The sequence below is a fragment of the Varroa jacobsoni genome, unplaced genomic scaffold (assembly GCF_002532875.2).
Source record: "Varroa jacobsoni isolate VJ856 unplaced genomic scaffold, vjacob_1.0 scaffold_1410, whole genome shotgun sequence".
Taxonomy (NCBI): domain Eukaryota; kingdom Metazoa; phylum Arthropoda; class Arachnida; order Mesostigmata; family Varroidae; genus Varroa; species Varroa jacobsoni.
The window spans coordinates 393,841-413,573 of NW_019214312.1; the positions used below are offsets into that span (position 1 = coordinate 393,841).

General features: G+C 37.2%; 2 protein-coding genes and 1 long non-coding RNA gene across 4 annotated transcripts in view; 1 reads left to right on the top strand and 2 right to left on the bottom strand.

The window, feature by feature from the left end:
* Nucleotides 1–808, top strand: part of LOC111269743 (uncharacterized) — an 11,970-nt gene extending 11,162 nt beyond the window's left edge. For both annotated transcript variants that reach the window (XR_002685906.2, XR_002685905.2), the window contains exon 3: nt 221–808. This is a non-coding gene — a long non-coding RNA (uncharacterized LOC111269743). The remainder of the gene's footprint in view (nt 1–220) is intronic.
* Nucleotides 809–7,744: 6,936 nt separating this feature from the next.
* On the bottom strand, nt 7,745–14,919 carry Rbsn-5 (Rabenosyn-5). The gene is made up of 11 exons (XM_022849555.2): nt 14,670–14,919; nt 13,594–13,790; nt 12,852–13,046; nt 12,452–12,546; nt 12,061–12,171; nt 10,966–11,064; nt 10,727–10,803; nt 10,391–10,529; nt 10,085–10,184; nt 9,231–9,404; nt 7,745–9,117 (listed from the first exon to the last, which is right to left on the bottom strand). Exons 1-11 carry the CDS (start codon nt 14,728–14,730, stop codon nt 9,031–9,033), a joined length of 1,335 nt encoding a protein of 444 aa, XP_022705290.1. The 5' UTR covers nt 14,731–14,919; the 3' UTR covers nt 7,745–9,030.
* Nucleotides 14,920–16,228: 1,309 nt separating this feature from the next.
* Nucleotides 16,229–19,727, bottom strand: LOC111269742 (selenoprotein T2). Its single transcript, XM_022849557.2, has 4 exons — nt 19,379–19,727; nt 18,058–18,165; nt 17,654–17,783; nt 16,229–17,217 (listed from the first exon to the last, which is right to left on the bottom strand). The coding sequence occupies exons 2-4, from the start codon at nt 18,096–18,098 to the stop codon at nt 16,993–16,995; spliced, it is 396 nt and encodes a 131-aa protein (XP_022705292.1). The 5' UTR covers nt 18,099–18,165; nt 19,379–19,727; the 3' UTR covers nt 16,229–16,992.
* Between the last annotated feature and the right edge of the window lie 6 nt (nt 19,728–19,733).

A 19,733-nucleotide genomic window follows, 5' to 3' on the forward strand; every position in this document is an offset into this window, starting at 1 on the left:
TATAGGCATGTAAGAAAAGATGTTTTTCGTAATGTCTTTCAGAAGCAACACATTCCGAATTTTTTGTTCGAAGAGCTTGCAGACGTATTTCAAAATTCATTATTAGAAATTACACTTTAATATTACCTATAGTAAATTTATTAACGTCCATCTATAATAAAGTTTGTACATCTAAGTTGTCGAAAAAGTAGCTAGATGGTTTCAAAGTCATTTATTTCAGGTAATGTAGGTCATATCGAGTCGACATGGGTGTCATCACAAAGCAGCTTGTGCAGTAATAGATGCACTCAAATGACTTTATTCAAACTTAAAATGAGCGCACCGAAGATGAATAAAATTTGTGTGAAAATGCATTATAATTTTATTACGATAAAGGCACAATTTCTGCCAAGGCCCATAGAAACTTGTGCTGTTCTTGGAATATGCGTTACTGGGACAACAGCCCAAAGATGGCGCATGTTTCCATGGGTTCTTGGTCGACCAAAAACGAAAAATGTTGACGAAATGATTGCGTAAGTTGAGCAAGACTACCGCAAGAATAGCGATGACATCGCCAAGGAGCTACCCACCAACAATTCTAAGCTACTGAACAAAGCTGAATACAAAAAAGCTTTATTTTCGAGTGCCATACGAATTGACGCAAAGCAATGCACTCGATCGTACATCAATTCGCGAACCTTTTCCAAAACATATTAAAATCAAGCTATTTCAAAATCGATTGACTGAGAATAATGGAAGTTGACCACATATAACAATAATATGTAAACAAAAAATAAAATAAAAAAGTGCTTCGTAACCTGTGTAAAAACTCAGACCGTTTGATTACCGCCGTCTAGCTAAGTGACGGATTCGGACTTTTATTGTCAGCCACTAAAGAGATTACAACGAGGCATCAAAAAAGTAGACCGGAATTAGTGGTTGAAAAAGCTTGAATAGGAAATTTTGATGGATTTGCGATACAGGCCAGATTTTGTACTATACGATCACCACCCTAAAACTCCCTTAATAGCGGTGATTTATTTTTAATGGATATTGCAATGACAATTTTTCATCCAGAAACTACAGAAATTCTACAGTAGCAGGATTGATTTTTCAGAAAAATTGATTGAAAAAGTAATTGATCAGAATGGCGCACATCTAGCCTCGTAGTATCATTTTTAAATATAAAGCATATTTGCTATAATTTTATTTTGAAAAATGTTTTTCGAGAGCTTAATATTTTACTCCCTCAATTTACTATAAAACGAATTGTTGCAGTTGTTATTCTCACCTCTCAAATTCTAGGTTAGTCACTCTAATTATAGATTAAATAAGAAATCAGCCTAGCTGTTCCTGGATCGTGCGAAAGATTTTACAGCTCGTGCACAACTATTCAATCTACCCAACTCCTACAAATATAAACATCTATTTGGACGCGTCGTATAGTTCTGCATGCATACTTTTGGCGGGCATAATTGTACCAGGTGCACTGGGTCAAATGCTAATCCATGGGCAACCTTCACATAAGATATATAACTACCTTGAGAGCCTAATCAATTGAATGTTCGCTATTGAACTCCATCCCGACCCAACGCTTTTCTAAGTATAAAGCTACAACGCATTTGTGTTTTTTTTGCCTCGACATTTGCAATTTAACCTACGAGACCCTTTCAAATCTTAAAAACACACAAAAGTTGACACATATAATTTCGCTGTAAAGAGCCTTACAAAAAAAGCAGGTTTTTTTTTATTATTATGTTACAGCAACTATGTTACACTAGATAATATCGACCTTGCAAAAAGAATTGGGCAAGCAAAAACCTTTCCTTTTTCGTCAATTAACTGTCTTTTATCTCATTTCCCTCTGATGACCCAGAGGTACCATGTAGGGCACTTATTGAAATGCTAAATAAAAATCTCTGTTTAGCTAAACCTCGGCCATTTCACAGAAAAAAAGACGCTAACCAATAACTTATTTTTACAAAAAAACAAACTGAAAATAAATCGATGCACTGCACAATATAAAACGTAAAAATGATGACAGCATGCGTTGACATAACCTGCTCCCACTATAACAGTAATCCATATCAAGTTGCTAAATGTCAAAGTAAATTACTCGTCGCAAAGTTCCCATCTAGAAAGCAACTCTCTTAGCAAAAATAACACGCACAATGGAGTAACTATCTTGCTTAATAAACTGCCCGTTTTTTTGCTTATGCCATCCGCGAAGTAAGAGGATTTTACATTCAACTGTGTTGAACGTGATAATTACTGCGCAATGGGTTTTACTAGACAATTCGTAGATACATCTCAAAAATTCTGTATAACTGCAAGCTCCGCTGCAACTATCTGCGAGTAGCGCATCTATGAAGAATTAGCTATTAATCATCACGGTTGTTCTTTGCGAAGGACGAGAATTCGGGCGTTGGCGAAGCTACTTCAGATTGTCATTGCACCTCCTATCTATTCTATCGCTTTATTCTAGAGGTATCAGATATTTTTTCTGATAGTTGCTTTGCTTTCTCAGAGCCATTAGCCGTAGCTCCGACTGCAAAGCTAGTATCATCTTGTGGAATTCTGTCACTGTTAGTTGTACGGAAATGGGCTGTTATTTACACTGGCAGTCACTCGAACCCCACGAAAGCTTGTGTCCTCACAACAAGTATAATCTAGCCTATCTATCGCTAAACGCCTCAGTACAAGCATCTAAATGACAATCAAAATTTTGTTCACAGAGCCTTTGTTTTTGCCTTATCTGACTAAGCGTACGGCATACATTTGTCGTTTGTAGGAATAGCCCTACTACAATATGTTTGTTAAGAATTGTCATTTTAGAACTAGAGAATAATAATATGTCAACGTTTAACTGTAGCAGAACGTAGCCGCATTTTGAAATACATAAGTAAAAGCACAACTATGTATATATATATATATACCATAAATGGCTAGTCTAGAGCATAAGATGTACATTTGTTAGTCCTGTATTGCAGGATTCGTTGAAGTATATACAGTATACTTCAATCTCGTCGAACATAGCTACTAGGCTAGAGGGTCTTCGACGACTGTTATAACACAATAGGCCATTTATTTGTTAGACCACAGCAACATCCTGTCACAAGTCACCGTCGTCATCAGTATTTTCAAGATGGAACCTATAAATCAATTAATAATAAAACACCACCAAATTATGCTGTAAGACTGTTTTTACAGTATTGAGCAGTTATTAAAAAATATTTTCTAGGGATTATTATTTAGCTGTTGATTTTCAATGTTTAACTTACACATTTAATGGGCGACAATACTTCATCACATCTTCTTTAAATCTTGTCTAATTAAAAGTGCGATTGCCTAGGCCATCTCGCACGCAGTGACCCAAAATACCAGAGAAGAACAATTCAATATGGGGGGCCAACGATAGTCTGTTTTACGCTTGGGCAACAACAAAATCATGGACAGAGTAAGAGATATCGTCTCAGGAGCGTTTAGCTTCATATTGATACATGCGTAGGATACAATCATTGCTAGCTAAATAAAAACTTGTTACTGAAACCATTATCTACCGCGCACAAGCTGTCTTGTTTATCTTTTGTTAGTCAAAAGGCCACCTTAAAAATTGCATTAAGTATCATAATTACTCTCGATTTCATTACGCCCACGATGTCTACAAAGAATTAAAAAATTGTTTTTTTTTTGATAAATATGGAAATGCACGGAACAGAGGCCAAGCAAAATTAGTTTTGTTTAAAAACAAAATGAATCCGTATGGTATACAAACGACATAGGCCGAGCAAATCATCTCCACGAACGCAGTTTTGTATAGCTCGCCGTCCGTCCCATATTTCTCCATGCTGTGAACTACATGACATAGAAATGTTGTCAAATGGCCAACCATTTGAATTTCCGATTAAATATAAAAACTATAGGAACATCAATGTCCTTGAGGAAAACATCTGTCCCTCTTTGAAAATTAATTTCGATTTAACACTAGCTAAAATAAAATAAATTTAACGGTAATGCACAGAAATTCATGTGTAATTAATGCTGATACATAATTTTTCTTTATAATGTTTTTAGACGCTTACCCCACGGAGTATTTGGCAAAAAAACAGCTTGGGATCATTGAATAATGTGTATTTTAACTTCGCCACTAAACAGTCCGCAACGAGCGGTCATCCGCATGTATACATACTTAGTTTATTAATCTGTCCTTTATCTGCAGAAGGCTGAAACGTACTAAGTGTGTGTATGTGTATCCCTTGATAATAATGCTCCGCAGAAGAGCTGAGGTTTATATAGCAAAATATAGAAGTCTATCCAAACTCAACTATGAATACGAATTAGGTATAGAATAATGTTCAGAACGCTTTCTCAAAACAAGGAATTGGAGCAGGCAACATGTACCGACCTCAGTTTGCCGTCTTTAATATGTGTGAATGCATTGTGGCAATGGCAAACGTAATTTATTGCATGAAGTAAAGGATTGTTAAAACAAAGCAGCACCTGCCAACAACTGGAGGTTGTTCGAAAAGCCTGGATATGTACATAAATAGGTTTAGCAGAAATAAAACTGAACGAATAACATTGTACACATCCTCCGATTTTTTGAATAAATTTTAAATGGGGGATCTTCAATCAGTTACAGTCGACTATCCTAAAGAGACGCTCATCTAAAACACCATCGATCACACACATTCTCGCCTTCGGTTGCTGCTTTATATCTGTCAAAATATATATTGTATTTACCTAAAACACATATTTCCTTTTCATGAGCGATCTCAGGCTCGTGTTGCGATAGTCCCAACTGCTGGACGCTGCTGGTTAGTTGCGATAGTACCAGCCTTAGTCCATTTACCTCTGAACTTGATTCAGCATGTCTTAGGCGACCAGCTGTAATGAACAGGTGTGACATATCTAAGCTATGCTGCTCATCTGTGTACCAACTATGTAAATTGGTTCCGAACTGTGTACTTAGGTAAATGTGACTGCGAGGGAGGTTTCATTTATACCCTATTATTATTAGATCCTATGTAAGCTGTATAATTTCCACAGGGTTATACTGGTATATCGTCTTTGTAGTTCTGATCATGGTTCGGGGTTCTCAGAGTCAAATGGCGAATATCTCAACAGTCGCTTTCTCCTTGCCCATTGTTTCTCTAGGAAGACTACTAGTGGTTACTAAATTAGTTTCATCTCTCTATTTCGTATTTTACGTCCAGCATTGCCGTTAGACATCAGACGGCTGGCTCCTGCCAGCACGAAACGAACCGTATGTCTATGCCCGGATTGGAATTTAGGTTACCGTGTGTCGCGAAGATAAGCAAGCAAATACGTTAACCACTAATCTATTATAGGGCGCCTAGCTACCTAGTAAACCCAACTTATTTTTATCACCCCGGTGTACATATCGGCTTTTGCCACATAAACAATACCCGTATAGTCTGCGATTGGTGACTTCACAACGGTACAGTTTTTATTGCGCGTCCGCGTGTCCTTTACCGCAATGCGTTCCTCAGACTAACTTGGGTCGATTTGATACAGTCGACGGCCGTAAATGGGTTATTGCTTGTAAATATTGATGTTAACCGATGCCTAGCGGCGTCGCTGCACCGTTTATTAATGTTATTATTACTTTTATAAAAAAAAATGCCCATTAGTCTAAACTAAGTGAATCTGCCTTTGAAAGGTATGTATGGCATATTCTCCAATTGTGTGTGGCACATTTAACGTGATGCTATCGTATCAGTCGGCCTTTGGTACCGTTAAAAATCTTTTAGATTTATCGAACATTCCTTCATTATAAAAGTCGGTGGTGTTGCTGTCTCTACTTAGCGGTTTTTCATTCGTACAATGTGACATTTTGAGAAAAAGATTACTCATCATTACACACGTAAAGATGCAATGTCCAGCGTTCCTAATATGAGTAACACATGAACCGGTTAGCTTGCAGTTTTTTCAGAAAGTTTATAAAAGATTACTCAGCATAATAAATGTATAAATCAAATACGATAAATGCGTAATATATAATATGTAGATACGATATATTGATGTTTCTCAAACTGTTTCTATTCCCACGTACTCCAGGATCTATAATAGAACACTGAACTTCTGCAAATATTACAATGATATTCTTACAAAGTATTTTGCCATAAAAATTATAAATTTGCGATAAAAAATAAAAAAAATACATGGCACTCACGTTATTAACGTAACATATTAATGACGTAGATATATCTAAAATACAGTTCATAATGAACGACTGCCAGTCGATTACTGAACTGAAACCTTTTCAAAGTAATAAATACATCAAAGGGTTTTGGCGAACGGCGCGATCAGTTGGTTAATACCAGAGTGTTTTATTTATATCATATATATCTATCATATATAACACAGCAATGAGCCTATTTGAAGTTAACCTAAATAATTTCAGCCGTTATCAAATTATAGTAGAACTTCGTGATCACACAATGATCACCCTCGAAATACTGGTTGACGTATCCATAACAGAGATATTACGAAGCTTACACGAAAAATATGTGATCTTTTTTTCTCCTGTCTTGGCTTAGCTAGTAAATATTGAACTAGCTACCTATCTACTACTATCTGTTTAAGGTCCGTATCGCTGAATTCGTTCGCTTAGTCACTAAATGAATCATTTGCCTAAGTGAATCAACCGTGTTCAATAAAAACCGGTTTCTCTTGGTAGAAACTCGTCTCAAAAATCATGCAAGGAACCCGCTATTATGGCAGAAAACGATGGTTTGCCTCCATAATTTTAGCAACGATTAACTATAATATAATCCTTTCGCTCTAAATAATGCACTAACGTAATAAGCTTTTTCGGTTACCTGGAGTCGATAAAAACGAATATTGAGTGATTATGCATCTGCAAGGGCCGGCAACAAATGTATTTCTGATCAACCTTTTATTTCGATGAAGTCGTTAACGAAGAAATTTTATGTCGCTACGACTTCTACCTCAGGGGTCATTTGCGAGGACCCCAGGTATACACTATATATCATAAAAGTCAACCAAATACTTTTTGAAGTTCTTAAAACCTAAAGAGTCACTTGATATTGTTTGCTCCTCAGGCCTTTTAAACGGGTGTCTGTTAATTATTTTTGACGAAAAAATGTTCATTATCGATGCAAAAATTATTTCCAAACGATCGCTACTATTTTCATGATTTAGAGGACATGGCTATTGTACGCAAGGTCGAATCTCCTATTCAGGTTCATGTTCTGAGACAAACGTGTGAAAGAGACGTCATGCCAGAGTAATCTTCCCGAAAAGGCAAAAAATCGACAGCGTAGTTAATCCGCCTGTTCTGTAAATTGTTGTACTAGATAGTGCAGAAAAAAGCGCACGTGGTCACCGGACAACTCAGATTTCAACTCGCACTGGTGTACATGAAGCGCGATTGAGCAAGAGTCCAAGAAGGGTCGACATGGTAACATCGACTCTCTCACTCTCGTGTGATCAAAACGGCATTCCAATCGAGCCAATTGTAAAAGAAAACTTTACAGCGAGTCTGTGATAGGTTTAATTAAATGTATTTTTGTTTAGATGCAGTCTTACAATACTTTACAAGAAACATTTCAAATTAAAACGTATCAGTTTGTAAGTATAGATAGATTTACTAGATTACCGTCTTTATTATTCTTTAATACCTACTACTTGATAAACTACAGTTGGAATTATCAATATAAGCCATAGCGTGGCCCGGGCTATGAGCACCCGCATATTACCCTAAAAATAATAAACTAAATTTACTAATTAGTTGATAGAACTATCTTTATTAAAAAATGCTCTTTACAAAGCACATAAATTTCCTCATAATATGAGTGTACCACTTTTACAACTTTACAGACATGTCTTTTTGCAAAACTAAAGCGGTATATATAATTGCCGTTGTATGTTACAACACAAATCGCATCAGGGTCAAGAAGTAGAACGTGTCCCTATCACTGGAATGCTTAATTCGTTTTACCGTAACAAGTAAATTATGAAAATTATGTTCAGATAAGATTTGAATTAACCTGCTGAAAATAGCCTTTCAAAATACTGCTCAATACAATATGCGACGCCTTATTTATGTCTTAAACTCGGGGTGTTCTTATACCTTTCGAAGCGTATGCTTCAACCTTCGGCGTATGTCGACCTTCACATAATCAACTTTTTAAGATTGTAACTAGGTGGTTGAATGAGTATACCCAAAAAAATATTACATGAATAAAAACTTTAGTTCCCATTTTCATCAACACTGCTAAAAAATCGTTAATAAAATTCTATTTGTTGTTGGATCGAATAGATTATATATTTCTGATGAAATTACGATAAGTATAAACATGTAGGCAACCTCCTTTTTTGACTATCAATAAATCTTTTTATAATTGACATTTTCTTGAATGATCGCACGGTGCATGTTGACTGATTCGTCTAATGATAAAATTACACAACAAAGCATCATTTGGAAAAATTCCTAGTAGTTCTTATTACAATCATTGCACTACTGCCGTTCAAGATAAGATAAGGATGAAAATAGCCGCCACCAAAAGTCACAGAAGAATTAATTCTGAAAGAACGGTGTGGCCATTCTGTGTTACAGTATTATGCTAGATTCATAAAGATCTATACCACTTTATGGAAGCTACTAACACTACGGTTTTTGCTGTGTAAAGGAATAAAAAGTTTGAATCATAGATACGGTTATCTAATGTTTCATATTATTAGATGCGTTTCTAGTATCTGTTGAAACATTACACATTATATGACACGAGGGGTTGTCTCATAAAATAAAACCAGCCGTACATTTTTCATATCTGATTGATTTTTTGAGGTAAAATGTAGTAATCATAAATAGCAATCAAAATAGCAAACGTCAGGTTGTCGAAATGCTTTTATGTGTATCTTGCACACACTAGAGGTTAACAGCGTGAACTTTAGCACGCTTTTGTAAACTTCCGTAATCAATAATTGCATTATGATAGTTATTGACAATTCGATAAACTATCAAGACTTCCTGCCTAAGAATATTTTGAGTATTTAGCGCGCTCAGCTCCTCAGGCCAGCTGCAACTTCCAGCTGTCGTAAATTCTCAGCTAGAAGATAAACTTCATCCGTTCGACCATCCTCCCGTGCCTATAAACCATTCAAGAATATACACATCATATGCGAAATAGACGAAAAGAATAAATTTTTTTACGTGTAGACCTTTATGGTTGATGTCGAAGCTAAGCCACAAGATCGCTTACCTTGGCCAGGTATCGTTTAATATTACTGATCTGTTCCAGCAGAGGATCCAGTTCATCTTTACCTCCATTGAAAGGATCGGACTGACCTGATGCCACCTGAGGACTCCAACCACCTGCTACAACTGTGGTTGGTACGACCGACACGGCAGATGGTCGTTCCACGCGACGTCGTGCCTAAGGACATGTGCACGTGAACAAAAGATAAGTGTATATGCTTTACCACGTATTATCTGAAGAAATGGGCGGATATTCTAAAATAAACATTAACATATCTTATTATAAGTCTGGTGATTGCATTACTTTTCGTTTTAACTCAGTATGATGTAATTACATCGAGAGATACATCAGTTTTTACGTGGTACCAATCCTCACGTATGCATACTTACTGTGGAACATAGTTAATTAAGGATAAAGTGGCGCACTTGTAACGAGTGTAAAAAAAGTTCGTACGGCGTATCGTTCTTAGCTGCTTGAGCTGGAAATGTTTACAACCATATCGTAAAAGAACTATATGCAAATGATACTGATGTGCTACGCCGAATAAGAAACAACCTAAAACAACGTCTCCGCGTAGTCCGCACAGCCATCACCTAGACATCGCTTCTTCTTGCTTTTACTTGTGTAACAAATGAAGAGTATTATACTCTGTGGAAACTTCTGTTCTCCTGGGTATAGGTCATAAAAAATCTACTCTAGTATTATCAAGTCTTTTCACATCAATATCAAATATTATGAAGATTACTGCAGATTAATAAATCTGCAGTAAAGCAGGTGTACATATTGCGAATAATCTGTGCATCTGTTTTATCTGCAATGTCTCTCTAGGCTCATGTACATATAGAGTTACTGCTAACCTCTTCACGACGTTGCAGGGCGACTCGGTCAAGTTCCTCTGCTTCAGGTAATTGAGGCATCGTAAATACGAGCTCTTTAACGTACTGCACGGTTATATTTCTATGGAATTCAAAAATAAATATTAGTGTGATCACATGCAGTTTTTGACGATCTTAAATAGAAGCTGCCGTTGAGAAGATAATACATATGATCATTGTTATATAAATTAGGCAGTAGAACTGGTAAAGCCAATGCTTAGGTTCACTTGCTTGGAATCGGTATTAAACCAATTGAAATATATACTTTTAAGCTACTATTTAACCAACCTGATAAGTATTCGAAGCTGCGCTTGTCTTGCTGGCAAATTTGGATCCTTCGCAGATTCGCCGATTCTCTTTGCGATGGTCTCCGCCTTTTCGGCTAATTTGATAACAGATGCCCGGAGTTCCTGTGCAATCGCGAGAGCTGAAAAATACGCAACGCATAACGCATTAACTCGTATTTGTGCAAAACCAACGACCAGTCGCAGGATCCATGTGAACCAATCATTTCATTTCAACGTCTACCAATTAGAGCTGCGTGAACATTGCTGAGCATACAAAGCCAACTGATTTTCATGATCAACAAGAAAATTCGCTTCAGATTCAACCGTATCCACTTACAGCTTTCACCGGCCATGAGGGCATCCATAGCGGCAATATATTGGCCTTTCAGAACTACGCTTCGGTCCATTAATTCCCTACAATTTTTGTAACACGGAATTAGAGGCTATTTTTTTCTTTGGAAGCTTCTAATAAGTAAACAAATCATGTAGCAGCAACTACGTGCATTTTTAAGATATTAATTTTGTATACTGTAATAAAGATAGTAATACTGAATGTTAACCCAAGCAATCACGTACCTCATTTTAACATAGGCTTCATGTAGAGGATCTTTAATGTTCTCCTGAGACAACATCAACTTTTTTCGAAGGAGGAGTTCAAAGCAATCAGAACAACATCTACGAACAAAAAACAAAGAAAGGTCCACTTTGACAAGGATGCATAAAACTATTGGGATTGACGCTTTCTGGGTGTATTTCTTTCTAGGGGAAGTCTTTTGAGTAATATATTTACCCACTAATTATATATATTAGGTCGTTCAGTATAAGACGCAATAAAAGCTGTTCCCATATTTCAAAACAGCGCTCTTTTATAACGGTACAACGCTCGGCGACACTTTTCCTATTTTTAAGGCATGCTTCCAGAATGTATTGAGCCATGGCAAATTGGAAAATTGGAGTGATTTGGAGATGTGAGTTCCATCTTGGAATCACAGAGGCAAACAGCTTGTTGTATAAACCTTGTGTTCGTTGGAGGATCTGCCACTAGGTGCAGCATGAGCCGTTGGCTTAAGGAATTTTACGAGAGAGTTTTAAACTCGAAGTTGAGTATCGCGGAAAAACCTATGCTAAAGTGACTAACAATTTTTAGTTTAAGCATGTTGCTAGCCGGATTTGGCGTATGTTAAAATATTATTTTTGCTCATCTCGATCATATTAATATGGTAAAAAATTGATATAACGGGACATCATCGTAAAGCAATTATACAACAGCTTACTATGTTTATGTGTGCGATACAGTGTAGGTATTACTGTTTTAAAGCAAAATCGTTTGATGCTCAGCATGGTGACGAAATTGCCTTTAAAGGCCCTATGGCCCCCTGTACCTTAGACCTTCACAACAATGGAGTAAATAAATTGCTACATACAGAAAGCTATAGATAATAATACTGCATACTTCGACTGAGAATAATTACACTACTAAAGAAAATTTAAAAAGGTACAATTAACTATTTTGTGTTTCATACTGGACGACCTAATGTAAAGTGTTTCATATCATACATGAGCTGTATTTGCAAGTCCTTGTTCCGGGACAGGGTGCCCATATATGAGGAACATAAATACTACAATAAGCGAATTATTGTGCGTTCATATACAGAATCACGCTTGCCCTACCTTAGTTCAAGAACAGGTATACTCGTTCCAATTTGGCCCTGAAGAAGCTTTTGAGCCAGAGGATTATCTACAAAGCGTGAACAGTCCTGGCACGTGATCGCACCGCATAACCTGGGTGTAATGACACAAAGTATGAGCCGTATTGATGGTTAATTTAGACATAACAAATACAACTTGATTTCGTTTAAAATCCTGCCGCATTCCTTGAGCGGCGAGATGAGAATGGAGAAAAAAAAATTACTTAAATCACTTACATAAAAAACAGAACCAAAAAGCCCCAATGTATGTGATACGCAATCGGTTTAGTCACTGATTTGCCTTCTAGCGTGAGTCAAGTACGTATTAAGTGTTGTGCTGTAGCTCGCTGAAAATAACTTTTTGCGATGCTTACCGACAATGGTGTTTTCTTCGACCCAAAAAAGCGTTGAAAAGTTCGGCACAATTGGGACATCGAGGAACAAGCTGCTCGTCTACCCACTGCACAGTCTAAGAATTGAACAGGAAATAACCACACAAATAACCATGCTTTATCTGAACATATGTTTTTTTTTAAAAAAAAAGGGGAAGCTAGCGTACCGAAAAGTAAATTCGATTTTTTAATATTTAGCTGTTTAAATGAGCCATTTAGTTTCGTTTGAAAAGTTCGCCTAGATTCACCAAAAAAAATCTCACGCGGCTCAAATGCACGACCATCCGAGGCAACGAAGTGACAGCAAAGTACGCTCGACACAAGCACATCAATATTTTTCATTTGTACGAATACAAAAAGATGGTTTAGCAGTTATACATACAAGTTGTTCGAATTCACGGCGCTTCTTGTCGTTTCCAATAGGTGTTCCAGGTGCGAGCAACTTGCTCAATCGTACAACAAGTTTGTTGATTTGAGCATCATACCTTTGGACTCGGTTGGATCGACTTTTACGGAATGCGTCCGAGTGATTCACAATGTAACCCGGTTCACTCTGCTCCGGCATGTCTAAGTAGGACTGAAAATTCAAATTAGCCGTATCAAATAATAGTGACATGTTCTAAAAAAACCTTTACAGGTTCTAATAATAGCCGAGAAATAAATTAACGTTTTGGACAGTTTTGCAATAACCCTCCTAGAAATGCTTCAAAATTTCTAGCGGATATTAGTATTTCCTTAACTTATTACTTTATTTCTTGAACGGCCTGACATTTGCGTAGGGTCTCGAAAATTAAGGTCGATTTCATATTCAGATAATGAAATAACTGTCAGGGAGTAACAATGGGGGCACGGGATACATCATTAAAGTGTGATTGAAGTGCAATAATGGAGTATCTAAGTCAGGGTAAGCAAGCAATCGAAGTAAGGCAATCAGCAAAGGTACATCGGGTTAAATACAGTACGATGTTTGTTAATCTTTGGCATAAATGTTTTGTGTGGACCGATTTTTAGGCTTTATGTTGAGCATATGTGACTCCTAGAATTTAAATTTTCATACATTAACCCGCCAGCAACACGAAGTATCACAGTTGTTGTATCTTACCATATCTTACACATACACCTACATAAGAAAAGCTCTGCGGAAATGCAGGGGTCCCCTCACGATCCATACGATCTCTGCCATTAACGACTCCGCTTCTCGGTGGACTGTCTTCATTGAGAAGCTTCTTTTTAGCTTTTGAAAAAATGTCCTTGAGGGATGCAAGCGCCTCATTAGCCTCAGGCTCAGGGTGTGCAAGCTTAAAATGAGAGGTCAGCTCCTCTGCAATTTGTTTGTGACACCAGAAAAAGTTAACGAAGATGCAGCATACACATTTTGTTCAGGTCAGGTGCCTCTCACACGGTTCCCCTACAAGCTTCTATTAAATACACTTTCGTCAAGTTAAAGTTCAAAGGTGAGCACATTTACGCCTTTATAAAATACTAAAAACATGTTTAGTATGTTACATGTATTACCTTTAAGGTAAGTAGTTACGTAATTAAATGTTAGTTTTAACTTTTTACGAAATTCATAGGCACGAACTTTTGTGTAAACCACTTTTATTCTATTCCTAAGTTATTCATCTTTACTAACTGCAGTCGATAGATTGCTAGCAGTCGAAGATGCCACTATAAGGAGTTTAACATTAATACACAGCTGCATATTGATCTCAAATTGTTAACACATAGGTGTGACATTGTAGCATGGGTTCATATCTGAGAGACCCGACTAACCATTACATTACCGATACACGATTACGGATGATAAAAAGAACAACGGAAACTTAAAGCAATGCCGATCGAAGATTTAGTTATGCAGCTGCACCTTGTTCACTGGTGACGCTGTTGATAGTCGATGACTTGCTTAGAATTGGCATATCAAATTTAGACGTGCTATTATTATATCTATTTAGTTTAACAATACTATACTAATAATAATAACATAGGTTTACTAGATTAAGTTGATGAGCGTGAAATTCTTTCAAGGTCTGATTTACTATTTGTATATTTAAAAACAATGCGAATGCTTTAAAATTTTTTCCCAGTCCACTGACAGCATGTGGAGCATTTTCCATTCAAGCAAAGTAACCTGCTTGTGGCCTCTGTCACCTATTTTTTTCGACAAGAAACCCACAAAGGTTCTATAGTATACTAATCTCACCGATTGTGCCGAGATCTTGCATGCATATTGGACAGATGAGTCCCTCGCGGACCTCTTCCATCTTTTGTACGCTTTCAAGTTTGGTCAGGTTGCGCAAAAAACGTTCACTAACAGTTTTAAAAACAAAACTCTTAGGTGGAACTTCAGTGCAGCTGAAACTCTCATAGGCAAATGGCACCTACCGCCGTCCAGGTAAGAACACCTATTCGATCGGTTGATTCTTCTTTGACGGAACGGATGATCAGCTGATGTGTTCCAATTGCAAGTTCAGGTTTTAACTGGTTTAGTGCTGGAAGAGAAACACGACCAGATGTTAGCCTTCGACGCCAGTTTATAAACATTGATAAACATTTATAAACGTTTACCTCACTACGCGTGAGAACTCGTGTAGTTTAAGAGCCAATTATATCATCTGAAAATAAACGCTAACTTATGTTTTTATTACTGCAAAAATATATTCCTTTCACTTTATCATAACTTCTGATATATTATGAACGTTGTTAGACATCCTCGCAAGGATTTAGATGGAGGATTTAGAAGTAGATTTTGATCATTGCGGTTTTTGTTTAAAATTTTATTTTCTAAAATAAATTATAGACATAGCGTGCTATTTGCAGTTAATGAAAACGTGAGATCAATGGATTTTTGATTTCCTTACAAACCACGAAACAGCTTACCTGCGTCCTCGGTATTAACGCTTGGGTAACCGTCTTAATAATAGCCATTGACAACTACTGCTTGCAGTAAAGTGTAGGAAGATTCACTACTTTTGCCCTCTTCATAACTAACATAACTTCCCAGACAAGATAATTATAACACTTAAAAGGTAATGAGACTCCCGTGGATTAAATCTGGCAATAACTACGCCATCACACTACACTGAAAAGACCGGCTAGTTAGTTGCTACCTAGCATCGATTTTGCTTTTTTTTGCTGCATGACAGTAGAACCTTACGAATCAAGTAGACTTTCCAGTAATAGAGCTGATTCATTGAAAAAGACTTGTCTATAAGAAAAAAAAACTAAAAATATGTTGCAACTGAAATGGATTCTATAGATTCATTTATTTGGTAATTTCTTTGTAATCATGGCTTTTTGCTTACACTATTACCAGCAATAGCAGAGAACCAATATTAGAAAATGCTTAAAGGCGTTATTATGACAACGCCTCGATAATAATCATAGATGTCTTACCGCCGATGCTGGACAGGAGCGAAGTTAACTAAAGTTAGTTAATAAAAAAAAGCACACGCTTTCAAATTATCTCACAGGAATAATGACTATTTGTTTCGATTTTTCTTCTGTTCAAAAGAGACAGGGTTATCTCTTTCTGTAAACTACATTATATCATTAGGAATCACTCAAACGCGTATTCAACTAGCAACTAACTACTTATTTTAACTAAACGAAACGAGTAGTTGCAAAATTCCCAATGGAAGTGTTTACGCCTAAACTTATTGAATACGCTCGCGGCAACACTGCGATTACATTACGAGCCTTACTTGTCAAAAAGCAATAGAGAATTCTTAAAACGAGAAGATAAAATGAAGACACACGGTGTTAATTGTTGCATTTGATATATTGTTTTCCTATAAGATTACTTTCTTACTTCGATATAATTTCATTTATATTACATTACTTGATCATCTTCGCTTAGTATAAGTATCATCTCATAAAACAACACAAGACCTTCGACTCATCGTACCATTCTACACATCATGTAATGTTGAAATAATACTTCTATATACGGGGCACATCCGGCTCTGCTCGCCTTCCGGTTTAGGGCAGAACCTTCATTCGCCCCTGACAAAACCCTTTGGAAAGTCACAATATTTAAGAAATAAGTAAGCATGTTTGTTCTGAGTTTTAGCAACAACCATATTTTCATTTAAAAATGCAAGAAATTTCAATTGTTATATGCCAAATTTTAGCGGTTGCTACTTGTAGCTTAGGATAAGACCTTAAAAACAACGTATTACTGACTTTCCAAAGGTTAACGACAACATGGCCTATTTTACAGAATGTCCCCTTAAATTACACTTCTTCATTAAAACCATCTTAGTCTTGTTTGATCTTGTTGAGCACTTGGTCACAGTTAATGATGTAGATTGCGAAGCGAATGAAGCCTTACTTGTGTTATTTTTTCAATCATATGAATCGTTGTTTAAAAGGTGCTTTGTCATTAGTATTGGGATTGAAAAATCATTGCTTTTCCTTTAGGCACTCGATTCGTTCATGATGTATGGGTGTGAGTAAAAACTACCCCTTGTCTCGTAACAATGCTGTGCTGCTGACTAGTGGTTATCTGCTAGGGAAAGTGTGAACTATAGGGTTTCTCGAAGTTCGGCCATGTTCTCGAATTTGCCTCCGAACAGCATACTCCTCCGGGCGTCGATCAAGTTGAACAGCTCATGCGGATCAGGAATACGTCCTGATGTTAGCTTTGACCACAACTGTTCCTGATTTAAGTAGATTTCAAAAGCTCCTGTTGAAATGAGCTGTGTCTCCACCATGCCCGTAATGAAAAATGTCAATAAACAGCCGTAGACCTAAAGAAGTAACCGGAAAACATACAAGGATTTATTTTCTGATGATGAGGGACGGACATTCTACGACATGCTATAGTATTCAGAGAAACTGATGTCGCTTTTTATGTTAAAAGAGAATCTTTTTTTTTGGGCACTATTGGAGAAAAAACTTTTGAGCATTGCCCATGATGGGGTTGGTAGGCCATAGCCTTTAGAGTGCAACTTCGCGCATAAAGCATGACCTGACCTAAGGTAATGAAGAAGCCTTAACGAGTGAAATGGGTCTTTATTTAAAGATTCAACAATAGTTCTCAGGTTACAATCAGAAAACTACATATTCTAACCTGATCAACACTTATGCCCCTAGAGAAGATACGTAGTACTGCATTCGGCATGACTATATATTGTATTGGGCAAGTTGGCGGTAGTTGCTAAAGTAAATTTGACATTTTCATACCTTGTTGTTGAGAAGCCAGGTCCAGATGGCAGGTGTAGGCGCATTTATGAAGCGAAAAGGGTTCGCCGACATCATGAACAACACGATGACAAGTAGCTTTGTCAGACCGAGGGCTTGCGCAATCATCATCCTAAAAAATGGAAATAGATTTCCAGAGTAAGAACGTCTAAAAGTATCTAGAGACATGCATAAGTTGTTTTACTCACGTTAAATTCGCTGAAATAATAAATACATTGAAACAACTCATTGGTTATGCAGAAGTTCCAGGTAATAGTGGCACGATTACATAATATTAGACTAAGCATATAGCCGAATCACTAACCTGCACATATGAATTAATTAAAGTACTTCAATGAATCAAATTTTACATAAAAGAAAACATTATGAATCTCACTGCTATTTACCTGGGGAATGGTGGATTATAGGTATCACCGACAATTCTCATTTCCGGGTAGCGACGCTGAAGGACTTCGGCATACTGCTGGAAGGCACCCTTGTAATCTCATGAAACACTGCAATAATATAAAATAGCGTTGATGCAATTCATTAATGTACGCGGGCAATCCAATTAATAGAAAGATTACACCTAGACCCGTGTCACTGAGTAAATAAGCAAAGTCAGTAAATTGGTTCAGATGGTTAGTTTGGTTATTTAACAGACGCGTGATGAAATTCGCAATCTATAGAGTTTAGAGATTGCACAAAGTTCAATTATTATATATGCACCTGTACCCGGCAATTGCAATTCGAGATTGCTAGGCAGTATAGTTAGTAATCGATTATGAAGAAAAGGACAAGCTGCATGGAAAGGCATCTGGGCCTAGGCATTAGAGATCTCCTAAGGGCTTTAAGAGATAATTTTCCTGATGGGTCTGATATTCGCTGCATTACGTACATAAGTATTAAACAAGCCTATTTTTCAAAGCTAACCAAGTTTCCCCTTAATTTGATAAAACCTAAGAAGGCCTGCGATGCTAAACAGCTACGAGCCTTTCCTGTCCTTGGCTTTGGGAAAGGTTTCTGTAGACAAGAGATTTCGAAAGACTTGCGAGATCATTAGTTCAATAGCGCTTAATGCTCTACTGCATGACCCCTTTTCTTCATAAAGATGTCTGACGATTACATGCAAGCAAGCTGATTTCTTTTAATCCTGGGTCGCATATGGAAATTGTGCTTTCTTTATATTGAAGAAGCTGGCCATATACCTATTGAATATGGTTGAGCAAGCATTGCAATACAAATAGAGATGACGAGATTCATTGAGTACTCCTTTGAGATCATTTCGATTGCTAGACCTCAAGTACTAATTATGGCAAAAAAACTCATAATGGAACTATTTGTATAATCTATTCCAAAAGGAAGTCGATTATTAACAAAGGAAGTCGATGTCTATTACGAAGCCGACCACTGCTTTAGAATGAGACAATCAAGCGCGTACGCGTCTCATAACCCTGCTTTGCCGTAAGCAACACCTGTGCTGTTTTCCCTCCATCTCCCGTGCTGCTTCTGTTTTGCTTGTTCACCGTCTAATAACGGTCCAAATGGGCATCGATACTTTGGTCCTCTAGCAAAGCGGCGCACTTTATCAAGAGCAATTATTGCTATATTTCTATTGGCCTACCACGACTAACTCGTAGATATCCACAAAGTTAAATCATAGCTTTATGTACTATGAAATTACATCAAATCTCTATAACGTAGCGTAGATGTGTGTGTTTTACTTACCAGTAAAGGAATGTTAGCTGAGGTATTTCGGGTGATCCGGCCAAGTCCATCTTGAGCTTGGGAATGGTCTTTCCGACCCGATTGTTTTTGAGGACACCATTACCGTCACCGGATTCTTCTTCTGGTGTCATAAAGTCATACAGTGAAAATGCAAGGAAAATACCGAACACTGTGGCGGCCAACAGGCTGCCACCCTCGGCCATTGTGGCCTTATTGGTAGAACTACACGATATCTGACTGTGTTACTAGCTCCAAATCAGAGGAGTTAATGGGCTCCTTCGGCACGCTCACACTTATAGCTTTAGTTTGTAGCGCTAATTAAATTGACAACACGGTTTGCTTCGTTCGTCTCAGC